Below are 15,706 nucleotides of genomic sequence, written 5' to 3'. Positions count from 1 at the left end.
CTGTTTGAGTGGCAGAGTGATCTCCAATGAGAGGATTGGGAAAGAAGTTTGAGTGTTCTACTCAGGCAATGAATAACATTTCTTGATTGATGCCTGGAATATGTGAGCCATTTCAGGTTGTGTGTGTGACTGACTGGCCTCGATTTTTACTGGGGAAGGGGGGGGAGGGCGGGAGGGGTGTGCACGAGCCTGATAGCAGGCAGCGCTCCCAGAGTGTTCCGGCCAATCTTAATGGCAGGGCCTTATTTAATTAAAAGATCTGAGTCCTGCCCGACACCCGGCCAGATTGACTAACTGGCCAGCTGGCGAGAGCAGAAAATTGGCGGCAGGAGGTCGCAGCCAGGGACCCGTGGGAACGGTGCCCGGCAGTCAGGTCTGGAGACTAACGGGAATCTGAGGCGGGTTGTGGGGGGGGGGGTTGGGTGCGGGGGGGTTGATGGGGGGGTGTGGGGGTGGTTCCAGTGCAGTCGGCTGGAGGCCAGGGCTGGGTGAGGATTCCAGTGCAGTCGGCTGGAGGCCAGGGCTGGGTGAGGATTCCAGTGCAGTCGGCTGGAGGCCAGGGCTGGGGAGGCCCAAAGACTTGTTGCAGAGTCTGGGGGAGGCGGGGGTAACACTCCTGCTTCTCCTGGACCACAAGGAGTTCAAACAGAAGCAAATTTCTTAAACTTACTTGGGCCTCTTCTGACCAGTCAGCTCCTCTCACGGGGGCTCTGCTGTCGGGCTATGGACAGTGGGGGATTCCCCTTGACATGAAGTTAATAATATGTCATGACTCCAATGACGCCGTCAGGCCGCGATTTTTGAATGTTAAGTAGTCCCCCGCCTGCCTTTAGCGGCAGCCTCGTCAACAGCCTGATTTGCCGGGAACGTAGCAGTGTTGGAGCTGGGAGATGGAATTTTCACATTTGAACCCCTCCCAAGCCCCATTCTCGCTGGGCGAGGTTGGGTGGGGGGGGGGTTAAATACCGTCTTTTGAATATCTGATAAACACATGCTAAATGGATCAGTTTTATATGTCTACTGGAGGACCTCCTGTGGCATTGCTCACATGTTGGATGGTATTCTCTTTTTTTCATGTACAGTATAGTATAGTATAGTAGGGGGAACTGTGCTCATTTTTATGTTGATGTGGTCTACTTATTAAGAATTGGAGCCTCGGGCCATTGCTTGGTCAAGGAACTTTGGAGATTGGAAGGTGCAGGTTAAAAGCGCAGGTCAGAAGCAGCTAGAAATTTGATTGTTTGGAGTGTGGCATCCGATTAAATCAGATATAGCATGGTTAATATATTATTGGTAATCTCCCATGATCTTTGCACAGAGTGAGTCAGAGGGTCCAGTAGTGTTGGGCAGAGGGGAGGGGCCCTCAGATTCAGCAACACTGCAGAGGGAAATCTTGGGATTTGAGAGGACTGAGGAGGAGAGAAGTACTGGCGTTTGCCAGGATCTGAGGGGAGGTGTTGAGGTTGACAGCAGAATAGAGGGAGATATTTTGAGGTTTGACATTGTGAAATAGCTGGAACAGCTACATAATTTAAACCTTTACATAACAATTGTTCACAATTACTCAATATAACCAAAAGAAAGCTGGAGCCTGAAGTGAAGAAATAAATTGACAATATAATGCAAAATCTTTACTCAAAGTTTCTTAAATTCTTCTTCCAGCTCGTTCTGAAATCATTTGTAAAAACATTCAAATATTGTTAAAGCCTAAGCAAAACCACAATTTGATATTTATATTTAAAAAAAAACATTTTCTGTAAACAATATTTGATTTCTCAGTCAAGCAAAAGAAAGTACAGATAGTATCATCGATCTGTCACTTGCTCGCATTGTCCTTTCTTTTTGTTCTTTTTCTTTCTCTTTCCTTGTCTCTCCCTTTCTTTCTTTCACTTTTCCTTTCTTTCTCTTTCTTTTTCCCTGTCTCTTTCTTTTTCCCTTTCTCTTTCTTTCCCTTTTTCTCTTTCTCTTTCTCTTTCCCTTTCTCTTTTTCTCTTCCTTTCCCTTTCACTTTCTTTCCTTTACTCTTTTTTTTCTTTCTTGCCCTTTTTATCCTTGCCCTTTCCCTTTTTCCTTCCTGTCTCTCCTCTTTCCTCCTGATATGAGCATTCTGGGCTGATGGAGCTGAGCCAAGTGCCCAGGCTGTAGGTGAGGAATGTTCTGCACCCCTGAGATGAACCCCATTCCCAGGTTCTTCAGGCTCTCTCTGCTGCTCGGAGCTGGGGAGGAAACCCCAATTTTGGGAAATGTGTCTGGGGAGTTGTTGGTGAATAAAACTGACCCAATAGAAAACTTAGTTAAGATCAAGTGGATGATCTGATTGATAATTTCAAGGCTCATCCCTGATAATGAGCAGACCTGATTCATCCTTTCAGCAGTACTGGTGGTTATTGCACTTTCTGCATCTTGTAAGTCCTTGCTGGTCTCCTTGGCAGTGTGGGTTCCCTGATTTTTTTTCTTCCCATTTCTAGGATTTCTGGGGCACAGAATTCATTTTGCTGTTCATTCCACTCCCTATCGCCCAAGATACGTATACGGGAAGGAGAGATCACAATCTGTGTTTCCTTCCCCTGGCATCTCTTACAAACGCTCCATCTAAAAGCTGAGCCAAGAGTTTCTGTAGCCCTCTCTGAGGGTCACTGAGATAGAATCACTATCACTGCTGGAGGCAGAACCCTGCCCCCCTCAAAATGAGACTCGCAGTTTACAACTAAAGATACTAGTCCATCTCTAGGGATGGCAGGCCCTCTGAATGGCTGAATGATGGTGTCACAAATTAAGGGCCGGAAATCGTTCCTGAAATAACAGAGGAGCTCAACAGAGCTTTCTGTTTGTAATGGTGAATTGAAGGGGCAAGTTCCCACGTTTGCACATGTGCAGTAAAATTGCAGAAATCGTGAACTTGCTCATATTGGTTCGCCAGCGATATGACAGCTTCAAATTAAAAGGCCATCGCTCGCTGCAATCGGAGAAATCATTGAAAAAGTGCAAATTTGCTTATCTGGAAAGTAACTAATTACACCACCAAACAGGCACACTTAAAATACCAGGTCTAAACTAAGTTTTAAAAGTGCGGTTAGTCTTAATGACTGCCAAACAACTAAAAATTAAATTTAAAAAATGTGGAGTCTCATATTATTCCTTATTTTAATAGTTCTTGGTCATTGAAAAAAAGTTTTAAATTAAATTAAATTTTTAAAATTATTTTTCCCTTCTGTCTCTTTAATTTAATTCAGTTATTTCTTTGGCTTTTTATTTAACAAAAATTTAACATTTTTATTTACAATGACATCCAGAATACTAACTTTCAATGAATGAAGTCTGCTTGCCTGCTTGAGCAATGCAGCCTGAATCTGTGGGCATGACTTCTCTTCCTGACAGATTTTGTGGGAGTGTCTTCTCCTCTCAGACGTTTCCAGCCGTGCGGCAACTCACGCTGCTCGGAGGCTGGGCCGTTAGCACACATTTTGTTCAAAGTTCAAATTCAAGCAATTGGATGCCACAGAGCCCGCGGTAAGTAATTTTGTTAATTAAATTCGCAGGAGCAGCAGCGAGCATTGCCTCGCCGCTCTGAGAGATTTCTGGCCCATGATGACACTGGACAGCCTTTAGGAGTATCAGCTTCCTGTCGGCCATGGCTCTTATTGAAGAGCTTGTGTCTTGGATCCTAGTGCCATATCCAATGGATGCCCAACACAATGTATTGGACTCAGTGGTAGTGCTCTTCCTCTGAGTCAGACAGTCGTGGGTTCAAGTCCCACTCCAGAGATTTGAGCGCATAATCCAGGCTGACACTCCCAGTGCAGTACTGAGGGAGTGCTGCACTGTCGGAGGTGCCATCTTTCAGGTGAGATGTTAAACCGAGGCCCCGTGTGCCCCCTCAGGTGGACATAAAAGATCCCACGGTACTATTTCAAAGAAGAGCGGGGAGTTCTTCCCGGTGTCCTGGCCAATATTTATCCCTCAACCAGCATCACTAAAACAGATTATCTGGTCATTATCTCATTGCTGTTTGTGGGACCTTGCTGTGAGCAAATTGGCTGCCGCATTTCCTACATTACAACAGTGACTACACTTTGAAAGTACTTTGGGACGTCATGAGGTTGTGAAAGGCACTATATAAATGCAAGTTTTTTTTTCATCCGATGGATTCCCCTGTACATCTTGTCTTTTTATTTCAGAGTTTCACCATACACAGGTTTCTGTTTAACCTCTAGCCCAGGCTTCATTCTTCTCTGACCTTTATTAAACCTTTTCCTAATGATAATGGAAGAGGCAAAGAACGCTAGTAATCTGTTATCTGATGATGCGATTGGTGTGTAGGGGTCAGGGGTCAGTTTGCGACCTCATCTGTTCCCTGTGTAGGACTGAACGGATTCTCGTTGTTCTGGGAGCAATTGAGGAGTCGGTGTCATCACGTTGTACTTTGGGGGAGGGGGGATTCAGTCCTTCAAGCTGAATACAGTTCATGCATTTCCAGATCCATCTCTGTTCTTGTATCTTTCAGATGAGAACAGTGAGACAGAGAGTGATACAGAAGAACAACAGAAAGGTAAGGGACTGTCCGAATGATGACAAGTGTGCATTTTGATAGTGTGTTGCCAACAGTGACATGTATCCTAGGTGACGGGGGGCTGGCAGGGTTGATTTGAGGGAGGCACTGAGGGCAGATATCTGCATTAAACCTAGAAACTGGCTTTCCATTCAGATGGTGAGTTGGCAGTGCAGCCCTCAGTGAGTTAACCTCAGTTGTAAAGATCCCAGCACTCTGAGCTCCTCCAGATTTACAAAATCTCCAATGATGCCGACTGAATAAAGATGTTGAACTTTTTATTCCGTACCATCCTCTTGGGTTACCTCCGTGCTTCTTGTGCCTAGGCATTACCTTATTGTTGCCCTTGTTGACTTTATAACGCACGGAGAACGCAGGGTCAGGTTGGCTCGAACGTCACCCATCTGTGATGAAAGATTGTAACCAACCCAATCTCTGTAGCAGAGCCTGTAATCTGAAACCTGAGCCAGGCAGGTCCATGCTATTCCAGGACATTGTTGATGAATGACCAGCCAGCTCAGCTAATTGATGGGACCTGGAGGAATAGATCTGTCACTAGGGGCTGGCTCATTCCCACCTAGCCACAGGCAACCTTGATGGCCAATGCCCTAATGGGTAGGGTGGTCTGAGATGGATTGCTGAGGTTTGGCAACTTGTGTAATTAGATCTATTTTTATGGATCTAGTGAGATATTGCCCTTAATAGTGATACAGGCCCCTAAATTCAGTGTGGGAACACTGTGCATATGTTTGAGGCGGTGATATTGTGTGCAGTTGTGAAACTTCTATAGTGACTTTCACTCCAACCCATTAATCAGTGAGAATACTGTATCATGTGACCCAGTGGTTGTACAGTTTAGGATCCTGCCTTAAATATTCACAGCTAGTCCTTTTTTAAATTCATTCTCAGGATGTGGGCACCATTGGCAAGGCTGGCATTTATTGCCAATCCCTAGTTTCCCTTGAGAAGGTGGTGGTGACCGCCTTCTTGAACCGCTGCAGTCCGTGTGGTGAAGTTGCTCCCATAATGCTGTTAGGTGGGGAGTTCCAGAATTTTGACCCAGCGATGATGAAGGAACGACCATATATGTCCAAGTCGGGATGATGTGTGATTTGAAGGTGATGGTGTTCCCATACACCTTTTGTCCTAGTTCTCCTAGATGTTGGAGGTTTGGGTTTGGGAATTGGGTAGAAGCCTTGGCGAGTTGCTGCAGTGCATCTTGTAGTTGGTACACACTGCAGCCATGGTACGCTGGTGATAGAGGGAGTGGACGTTTAAGCTAGTGGATGGGCTGCCAATCAAGCGGACTACTTTGTCCTGGATGATGTCGAGCTTCTTGAGTGTTTAAGCAGTCTGAGCAACTTGTATTTAGAGGTGTGCCTGTACTAGCAATATCTAACAATAGTTTACCCCAGGGGTGTAACAAAAGTACCTGTTGTGATCTGAACCAGATGTTTGTGTTTTTTTACACATGCACCTCTCTAATCTATTTGAAGGCAGACATAGAAAATACTTGGTAAGGTGAGGCTATATATGAATCATTGAGCTGCTTTATTTCACAGCATGTGAACATACAGGGCAACAGTTATGATTGGACTCTCTACATACAATCAGTGCAACTTACCTTCATGTAATAATAGAAAATAATGAACACGCTATGCTCCCCCATGTTGGTGGTTCATCTCGCTTGATTTGAACAAAGCAATTTCTGACTGCCCTCCTGCATTCGAACCTTTTGAGCCTGGCCAAAGCTTGCCCTTGCAGCTTTTTTTTTAAAGCCTAACTCTCGGGGATGCTTTTGTGTTTGTAACCCAGGGGGAGGGCCTATACCAGACAATCCCTGCCAAGCGCCAGGGACAAAGGATCTCCCATCACAATGGGTGTGAGGTTAACAAATTGCTCATTACTTACAGTCTTTGGGGGGTGGAAAAACTTCAGTGCCTAACCCATTAGCATTTTAACCACCTTTCATCTAGGTGCTTTTTTAAAAAAAAGTAGGTGAATACACTTTTCTTTAAAACTCCAATATGTAACTCTTCTGAAAATTTTTTCTCTGCAAAAATGGTCAGAAATCCCGAAATGCGACTGGGCCAATAACGCGATGGTCAGTGCTCACGGCACAACTGCACATTGAGTGTCAGCAACCCACATTATTTGCCTTTGAAGCTTGAAGCCTGCTGTCTGCCTGTAGCACAAAGCAATAGCCTCCTAAAGGCCTCATAAAATATATCAATGACGTCCAAGCCCCATAGCCTTGTCCCATTGCCTGAATAATGTTGCTGGAGTTCAGCGCACACAGGGATGGTTGGCCTGTTGGGCCATACCGGTTTCTGTTCCTTTTAAAGGGCGCCTGCTTGGTAACTTCATCAAGTAGAGGCTTGATTCAATTGTTTTTTTAGTTGTGTCCATAGGTTTTGCTACTGCAGCTATTCACACCTTCTTAAAGCCATCTTAGCAGAGGGAATTGTAACTGAGCTCTGCCTCAGTAGGACAGCCTGCTGGCCATCCCTCTCTATCTGCTAGTCCTGGAGGAGGGGAGGGTAGAATTGGAGGAGGTATCCTCTACAGACTGACTTGGGCATCCGAGGTAATTAGAATCATAGAGCACAGAAGGAGGACACTCGGCCCATCATGCCTGTGCTGGCTTTTTGAAAGAGCTATCCAATTAGTCCCACTCTCCCTGCTCTTTTCCCATAGCCCTGCAGTTTCCTTTCCTTTTTAAGTTTGTATCCAATTCCCTTTTGAAAGTTAATTTTGAATTTGCTTCCACCACCCTTTCAGGCCGTGCATTCCAGATCAAAACAGCTCGCTGTGTAAAAATAATTCTCCTCCTCTCCCCCTCTGGTTCTTTGCCTAATTACACAGCCTCGCCCTGGGACGGAACATTGTGCGAGAACGGGTGGAGATGCAGAAAACCTGCCTCAGCCAGCGGAATAAGAGGATCCCAATCACCTTATGTGAGCGCGCAGACAAGCAGCATGTGGGTACTTTGTCCCGCTTGATGATTGTTCCTTGCCATAGTTAATGGCCCACAGGGCAAATGCATTGACATGGCAGCAATACAGAGTACCCCTTTAAAACGTGGGCTTCCTATGCATTTGTAAAGTAGATGAATAGTTGCCAGAGTGCTGTGCAGGGTGATTGTTCCTCTGTGATACTTGAAGTGTTGTTAAGGTGCATTGTTAGGGAGCCTTGTAAAATGAAACAAAGTGCAAGCACACACACCATGGCAACCTTTCAGAGACCAGCAATTCCTCACCTCCTCCCTGATTCTGGTCACGGGTGGGACAGCAGTCATTCTTTCTGCTACCTCCATCCAGGATTCTCTCAAGCTGCTGTTCAGAGAGGGATATTCTCCTAAAAGGACTGCGCACCTCTGCAGCACTTCCTACAGCAGGATCTCCAAAACTGCATCCTGGAAGGGTACCATTTGCTGCCTTTGTCCTGTTGCAGCTATTTCTACCCAGCGGTACCAGCACAGTTTTAAGGTGATTGGCAGCAATCCTTTAAGCGCTGCTGCTGCTGCTAGGTAATGTGACCCTTTGCTTCGTGCACTGTGCACTAGGGGTGCTGAAATCTTATGCGAAGGAACCGATCTCTCGTTATAGTGCAAGGTCAGCTCTTAGCACCACAGGCACCCACAATGCCCAAACAGCAGCCCTTCAGCTGCCAAGGCTCTGGGACTGTGCTATTGGCCCTGACATTCGTGGCAGTGAGGGCAGGGTCTGTGATGGAGCTGCTGACCCAGTGTGTGTGAGACCCCCACGGAAGTTATGTGACAGTTGAAGGGACTGGCTACTGTAGAAAAGGAGTCTCAGTTTAATGTGATCATTAACTACTGAAGCACAGTATGAGCCGTGCATATACAGAATGCCGTATTTAACTTGTTTGTTCATCCTGTAGCTATTCTAACAATTGACTATCGGTCTGCAGACCAGACATTCAATTATAGTGAGTGTGGTGTTTCCCTGCAACATGTTGTGTGGTACAGCAACTTTCACTGCAGTGTCACGAACACAGTACAGTCAGGGGACCCCAGCTGCTAGTGATAGTGATACAGCAGCACTGGCTGGCGTGTGCTACAGCTCGCGGTTTATGGCATTCTGTGCATCCACTGATATTAAGCTGCATGTGACTCCCTCCAACTTACATGTTAACCTGAACTCTCCAACCTGCACTTTTCCCGAGTTGACACCAATCTAGCTGCGTGTCAATCCAGTACCTGAACCTCACCAGCACTACCCATTATCCTGCACTGGACCATCTCTTCCTTCCCGTTATCCTGCACTGGACCCTCCCTTCCCGTTATCCTGCACTGGACCCTCCCTTCCCGTTATCCTGCACTGGACCCTCCCTTCCCGTTATCCTGCACTGGACCCTCCCTTCCCGTTATCCTGCACTGGACCCTCTCTTCCTTCCCGTTATCCTGCACTGGACCCTCTCTTCCTGCCCTTTATCCTGTTTTATATCTGAGCAGTATTTCTCCGAGTCTCCCTGATTTAAACTAGCCTTTCTGTCCTCGCTGTTTACAGCTCACAGTCAGCGCTTGGTATATGTGCACTCCACATTGAAAAGGAACACCCGCTATCAAACCCTTGAGCGAGATTTGATCGAGTTACAGGAACAGAAGCTTTTCGAATACTTTGTGGTGGTATCACTTCGGAAGAAATCTCCCGTGAACACCTATGAACCACAGGTTACACAGCAGTTTCCTAGTAAGGTGAGACTGGCAGTGCTGATTGGATGTCTTTGTGTGTGATCATATATATCTTTCTGCCTTGGACATTGAGGAGTGAGAATTCCTGTGGTCTTTACATGTAACAACATCAGAAACATATGTGAAGATATCCTCTGTTCCCTTTCAGTGAGGCCAGTGCCGCACTGGACTGGCACATTGTTCCCTTTCAGTGGGGCCAGTGCCGCACTGGACTGGCACATTGTTCCCTTTCAGTGAGGCCAGTGCCGCACTGGACTGGCACATTGTTCCCTTTCAGTGAGGCCAGTGCCGCACTGGACTGGCACATTGTTCCCTTTCAGTGGGGCCAGTGCCGCACTGGACTGGCACATTGTTCCCTTTCAGTGAGGCCAGTGCCGCACTGGACTGGCACATTGTTCCCTTTCAGTGAGGCCAGTGCCGCACTGGACTGGCACATTGTTCCCTTTCAGTGAGGCCAGTGCCGCACTGGACTGGCACATTGTTCCCTTTCAGTGAGGCCAGTGCCGCACTGGCATTCTGGGAGGGCCACTCCAGGTTGCAGGCACTAATTGCTCCCTCTGCCATCATCTGACAAGTGATTTCCTCTCACCTCTGGCTTTGAATCTCTTTCTGCATCTGAACCTTTCTTGGCACTCTTCCTACACACACTACCTCCTCCCTACATCCTCACTGGGCTGAATTACTGCTGTCTCCAACTCTTAATTCATTCTTTCCCAGTCCTCCGAAGTACAGAACTCTCTACTTTTCCTCAGTCCTATCTTCCTCATGGTCTACAGACTTTTAAATCCCAAGCTTGGGGTCATCTAATCACTAGTTCCTGGTTTACCTCCTTGGTTATGTCCTGCATTACAGGCCTTGACCGCTCACCTCTCAAAGTGTAATGGTGAGAGCTCGTACTGCCAGTGTTATTCTTCAACGGCATCAGCAATAGCACAGTAATTACTAGCCCCCGTTACATTGAACCAAGAATGTACCTTAACCCCCAGTTTACAACAACTTCCCCATAAAAGATCCACAGAGCAAAATATGAAGAATGGGAAGAAATGAGAAGTGAAATTAGTTTTAAAATGATATCTTAAATTTTTATTGTTACATAGAATTTACAGCATTAAAACAAGCCATTCAGCCCAACGGGTCTACGTGAGCCTCCTCCCACCCTATTTCATCTAATCCTATCAACATATCTTCTATTCTTTTTTCCCTCATGTACTTTTCTAGCTTCCCCTTAAATGCATCTATGCTATTCGCCTCAACCACTCCATGTGGTAGCAGGTTCCATATTAAATTAATATTGTTCCTTCAGTCTTATATATTCGAATCTTTGCATCATCTGTTCAATCGTGAGATCTGTTAGGATTCAGGTTCTCTTCCAACACAGCAACAAAGTAGTTTCCATGAACAGACCTACACCATCTGTGAGCTGGAACTTGAATACCTCATGCATGGAATGAGCAGTGCTGTGGGATTAATACATTACTCATTTACTCAGTTACATTCATGTCACCTTGGAGCCCATGGCTCCAATGGGGGAGACAATTATCAGAGAGGAAAGAGAGAATTCCTGACCTGTGTGTTTGCTGTAATAGTCCATGGTTACTCTTGTAATACTTAATTTTGTATCCGTATAAATTTATATCTCACAATAAATATAATTGGAGTTTAGCCTGAAATATACAGTTTGTCAGCATATTGTTTCACTTCCTATTGGAGTGATCGAGAGAGTACAATGAGTATCCCACATTACCTTTCATCGAGTTACATACTAAAAGTAATCATTAATCCCACAGCACATCAACCTGATGCATTTTTTTTATTCATTCATGGGATGTGGGTGTCGCTGGAAAGGCCGGCATTTATTGCCCATCCCTATTTGCCCTTGAGAAGGTAGTGGTGAGCTGCCTTCTTGAACCGCTGCAGTCCGTGTGGTGAAGGTTCTCCCACAGTGCTGTTAGGAAGGGAGTTCCAGGATTTTGACCCAGTGATGATGAAGGAACGGCGATATATTTCCAAGTCAGGATGGTGTGTGACTTGGAGGGGAACGTGCAGGTGGTGTTGTTCCCATGTACCTGCTGCTCTTGTCCTTCTAGGTGGTAGAGGTCGCGGATTTGGGAGGTGCTGTCGAAGAAGCCTTTGCAAGTTGCTGCAGTGCATCCTGTGGATGGTACACACTGCAGCCACTGTGCGCCAGTGGTGAAGAGAGTGAATGTTTAGGGTGGTGGATGGGGTGCCGATCAAGCAGGCTGCTTTGTCCTGGATGGTGTCGAGCTTCTTGAGTGTTGTTGGAGCTGCACTCATCCAGGCAAGTGGAGAGTATTCCATCACACTCTTGACTTGTGCCTGGTAGATGGTGGAACAGCTTTGGGGAGTCAGGAGGTGAGTCACTCGCTGCGAACACCCAGCCTCTGACCTGCTCTTGTAGCCACAGTATTTATATGGCTGGTCCAGTTAAGTTTCTGGTCAATGGTGACTCCCAGGATGTTGATGGTGGGGGATTTGGCAATCGTAATGCCGTTGAACATCAAGGGGAGACGGTCATTGCCTGGCACTTGTCTGGCGCGAATGTTACTTGCCACTTATGAGCCCAAGCCTGGATGTTGTCCAGGTCTTGCTGCATTCGGGCTCGGACTGCTTCATTATCCGAGGAGTTGCGAATGGAACTGAACACTGTGCAATCATCAGCGAACATCCCCATTTCTGACCTTATGATGGAGGGAAGGTCATTGATGAAGCAGCTGAAGATGGTTGGGCCTAGGACACTGCCCTGAGGAACTCCTGCAGCAATGTCCTGGGGCTGAGATGATTGGCCTCCAAAAACCACTACCATCTTCCTTTGTGCTAGATATGACTCCAGCCACTGGAGAGTTTTCCCCTTGATTCCCATTGACTTCAATTTTACTAGGGCTCCTTGATGCCACACTCAGTCAAATGCTGCCTTGATGTCAAGGGCAGTCACTCTCACCTCACCTCTGGAATTCAGCTCTTTTGTCCATGTTTGGACCAAGGCTTTAATGAGGTCTGGAGCCGAGTGGTCCTTGCGGAAACCAAACTGAGCATTGGTGAGCAGGTTATTGGTGAGTAAGTGCCGCTTGATAGCACTGTCAACGACACCTTCCATCACTTTACTGATGATTGAGAGTAGACTGATGGGGCGGTAATTGGCTGGATTGGATTTGTCCTGCTTTTTGTGGACAGGACATACCTGGGCAATTTTCCACATTGTCGGGTAGATGCCAGTGTTGTAGCTGTATTGGAACAGTTTGGCTAGAGGCGCAGCTAGTTCTGGAGCACAAGTCTTCAGCACTATAGCCGGGATGTTATCGGGGCCCATCGTCTTTGCTGTATCCAGTGCACTCAGCCGTTTCTTGATATCACGTGGAGTGAATCGAATTGGCTGAAGACTGGCTTTTGTGATAGTGGGGATATCGGGAGGAGGCCAAGATGGATCATCCACTCGGCACTTCTGGCTAAAGATGATTGCAAATGCTTCAGCCTTTTCTTTTGCACTCACGTGCTGGACTCCGCCATCATTGAGGATGGGGATGTTTACAGAGCCTCCTCCTCCCGTTAGTTGTTTAATTGTCCACCACCATTCACGACTGGATGTGGTAGGACTGCAGAGCTTTGATCTGATCCGTTGGTTGTGGAATCGCTTAGCTCTGTCTATGGCATGTTGCTTCTGCTGTTTAGCATGCATGTAGTCCTGTGTTGTAGCTTCACCAGGTTGGCACCTCATTTTTAGGTACGCCTGGTGCTGCTCCTGGCATGCTCTTCTACATTCCTCATTGAACCAGGGTTGATCCCCTGGCTTGTTGGTAATGGTAGAGTGAGGAATATGCCGGGCCATGAGGTTACAGATTGTGCTGGAATACAATTCTGCTGCTGCTGATGGCCCACAGTGCCTCATGGATGCCCAGTTTTGAGCTGCTAGATCTGTTCTGAATCTATCCCATTTAGCACGGAGGTTGTGCCACACAACATGTTGGATGGTGTCCTCAGTACGAAGACAGGACTTCATCTCCACGAGGACTGTGCGGTGGTCACTCCTACCAATACTGTCATGGACAGATGCATTTGTGACAGGTAGATTGGTGAGGACGAGGTCAAGTAAGTTTTTCCCTCGTGTTGGTTTGCTCACCACCTGCCGCAGGCCCAGTCTAGCAGCTATGTCCTTTAGGACTCGGCCAGCTCGGTCAGTAGTGGTGCTACCGAGCCCCTCTTGGTAATGGACATTGAAGTCTCCCACCCAAAGGGAAGCTCGATAAGCACAGGAGGGAGAAAGGAATCGAAGGATATGCTGATGGGGTAGATGAAGTAGGGAGGAAGGAAGCTCATGTGCAGCATAAACGCCGACATAGACCAGCTGGGCTGACTGGCCTGTTTCTGTGCTGTAGACTCGATGTAATCTATTCAATCCACACATGAGGCGTGTAAGTTCATTGGAGGCACGGGTCTGTCCAACATAACCAGCCTTGTTGCTGTGAGCATGTTGTGAGGGAGCTCAGATTGCAACAGGCCTCACAGTCCTACTGATGAGGCAAAGATCCAAATTATGTCAGAAGAATGGTCCATCCAAGACTGAAGAAACAATGTCATTTTAACAACCGACCCTTGAATGAGTGTAACATGGATGATTCGTGAAGTTCTGCCTTGTGTTATAATATGTAACTCTGGTTCCGTTAAGTAAATTAAAGGCATAGTGAAAGACTACATAGTGAAACAAAACTCAGAATCTGACCATTTCTTCCCTCCCACCTCTCTCCCTCTGTAAGCAGCCAGTGTGTGTGTGCAGGAGCATGTTGGCTGACACCTCCTTCCATCCCCTCCTTTGATAGTGTGTTCGAGATGGGAAACTGATGCAGGGAATCAAGGGTCTAAACCCACATCCCACGGCTGCAGGCTGGAATATGTGTGTGTGATTTGTGGTGGGAGACAACCAGAACGGAACACAGTGCTCCACGTTTGGTTTGACCGGTACATTGGCTGTGATGGAAACATAGGAATTTTTCACAGGTGTTGATCCCCATCTTCCCCCTGTGATGTCCCCTATACTTGAGATGCCTGCTTAAGCTCTTACATCAAGAATGGCCACTTAGTACCAGAGGGCAACTGACGGCCATGGAACTGTGCGTCACCGAGGAGCCAATGGCTCCAATGGGGGAGACAATTATCAGAGAGGAAAGAAAGAATTCCTGACCTGTGTGTTTGCTGTAATGGTCCATGGTTAATTCATGAGAGGCTTGTTCGTATGTTCTGGTACAGCTGGAGAAGTCGACAAAGCAGGCACGTGATGCTGAGGAAAGACTGAAAGCTATCCCACAATTCTGCTTTCCAGATGTCAGCGAATGGGTCGCAGTTTCCCAGTTGATCAGGTACGGTTCGCATAACATGTTGGGTGTTTGTTGGTAATGAAATCTCGGCCACCTGCCTTGTAAAAGGGGTTGAAATAATCTCCTAAAACTTCTTTACCATAAGCTTGCAGCGGCTTTGTAAATTTTACTTCAGGAGATTAATAGGCCGGGAATTTTCCTCGTAGCTGTTCCCATTCATCCGCCGTAACTTGGCCGTAAGTGCGGCGGAAACCGCATATATGGGCGTAGACAGGGTTTCCGGTGCACTTACGACGGTGGACCGGAAGCAGCTCTGAGGAAATTCCACAAGAGCTGAAAGAGAAAAAAATCTTGCATTTATATAGTTCCCTTCACCACCTCAGGACGTCCCAAAGCACTTTACAACCAATGAAGTACCTTTGTAGTGTAGGCACTGTTGTAATGTTGGAAACGCAGCAGCCAATTTGCACACAGCAAGGTCCCACAAACAGCAATGAGATAATGACCAGATAATCTGTTTTAGTGATGTTGGTTGAAGGATAAATACTGGCCAGGACACCGGGGAGAACTCTCCTGCTCTTTGAGATAATGTCATGGGATCTTTTACATGCACCTGAGGGGGCAGACGGGGCCTTGGTCTAATGTCTCATCCGAAAGAAGGTACCTCCGACAGTGCAGCATTCCCTCAGTACTGCACTGGGAGTGTCAGTCTAGATTTTGTTCTCAAGTCTCTGGAATGGGACTTAAAGGCGAGAGTGTTGTTGATGGGTGGTTTGTTAGAAGGAGCCTTTCCTCAGTTTGTACCTTGTTTCAGACCTATGAGTGCCCAGTGGCCTAAAAAGGGGATCTAATATTGAATTCCTTGTGGCGGACTGGGAATAAGAAAACATCTTGGGGTGTCTGGTCAGTACAGGAGCCTCCTGACTTGCTGTTAGTGATGAACTGGTTGTAAATGAGGGCCTAAAAAAAAAATTGCATGACCAGACAAGTTTGGGTTCATTCAGAGCCAACATGACAGTCACTGGACAGTACCTGAACCTCTTATTTTGATTTCTGCACTCAGCAGGGTGAGGGATTTCAGTGCTGGGGGGGGGGGGGTGAGCTCTTCCCATT

General features: G+C 46.8%; 2 protein-coding genes across 5 annotated transcripts in view; both read left to right on the top strand.

Moving 5' to 3' along the window:
• Positions 1-15,706, top strand: part of tmem9 (transmembrane protein 9) — a 571,911-nt gene that overhangs the window by 209,390 nt on the left and 346,815 nt on the right. The window lies entirely within an intron of this gene.
• Positions 1-15,706, top strand: part of LOC137344364 (DENN domain-containing protein 2C-like) — a 168,717-nt gene that overhangs the window by 108,374 nt on the left and 44,637 nt on the right. For all 3 annotated transcript variants that reach the window (XR_010968335.1, XM_068007257.1, XM_068007258.1), the window contains exons 8-10: positions 4,505-4,549; positions 9,082-9,269; positions 14,526-14,635. Coding sequence is in view for 2 of the 3 variants with exons in the window: in XM_068007257.1 (XP_067863358.1) it covers positions 4,505-4,549; positions 9,082-9,269; positions 14,526-14,635 (343 nt within the window). In the remaining variant the exon portion in view is untranslated. The remainder of the gene's footprint in view (positions 1-4,504; positions 4,550-9,081; positions 9,270-14,525; positions 14,636-15,706) is intronic.

This window comes from Heptranchias perlo, chromosome 27 (assembly GCF_035084215.1).
Source record: "Heptranchias perlo isolate sHepPer1 chromosome 27, sHepPer1.hap1, whole genome shotgun sequence".
Classification (NCBI taxonomy): domain Eukaryota; kingdom Metazoa; phylum Chordata; class Chondrichthyes; order Hexanchiformes; family Hexanchidae; genus Heptranchias; species Heptranchias perlo.
This window is presented reverse-complemented; position numbering and strand designations above follow the sequence as displayed.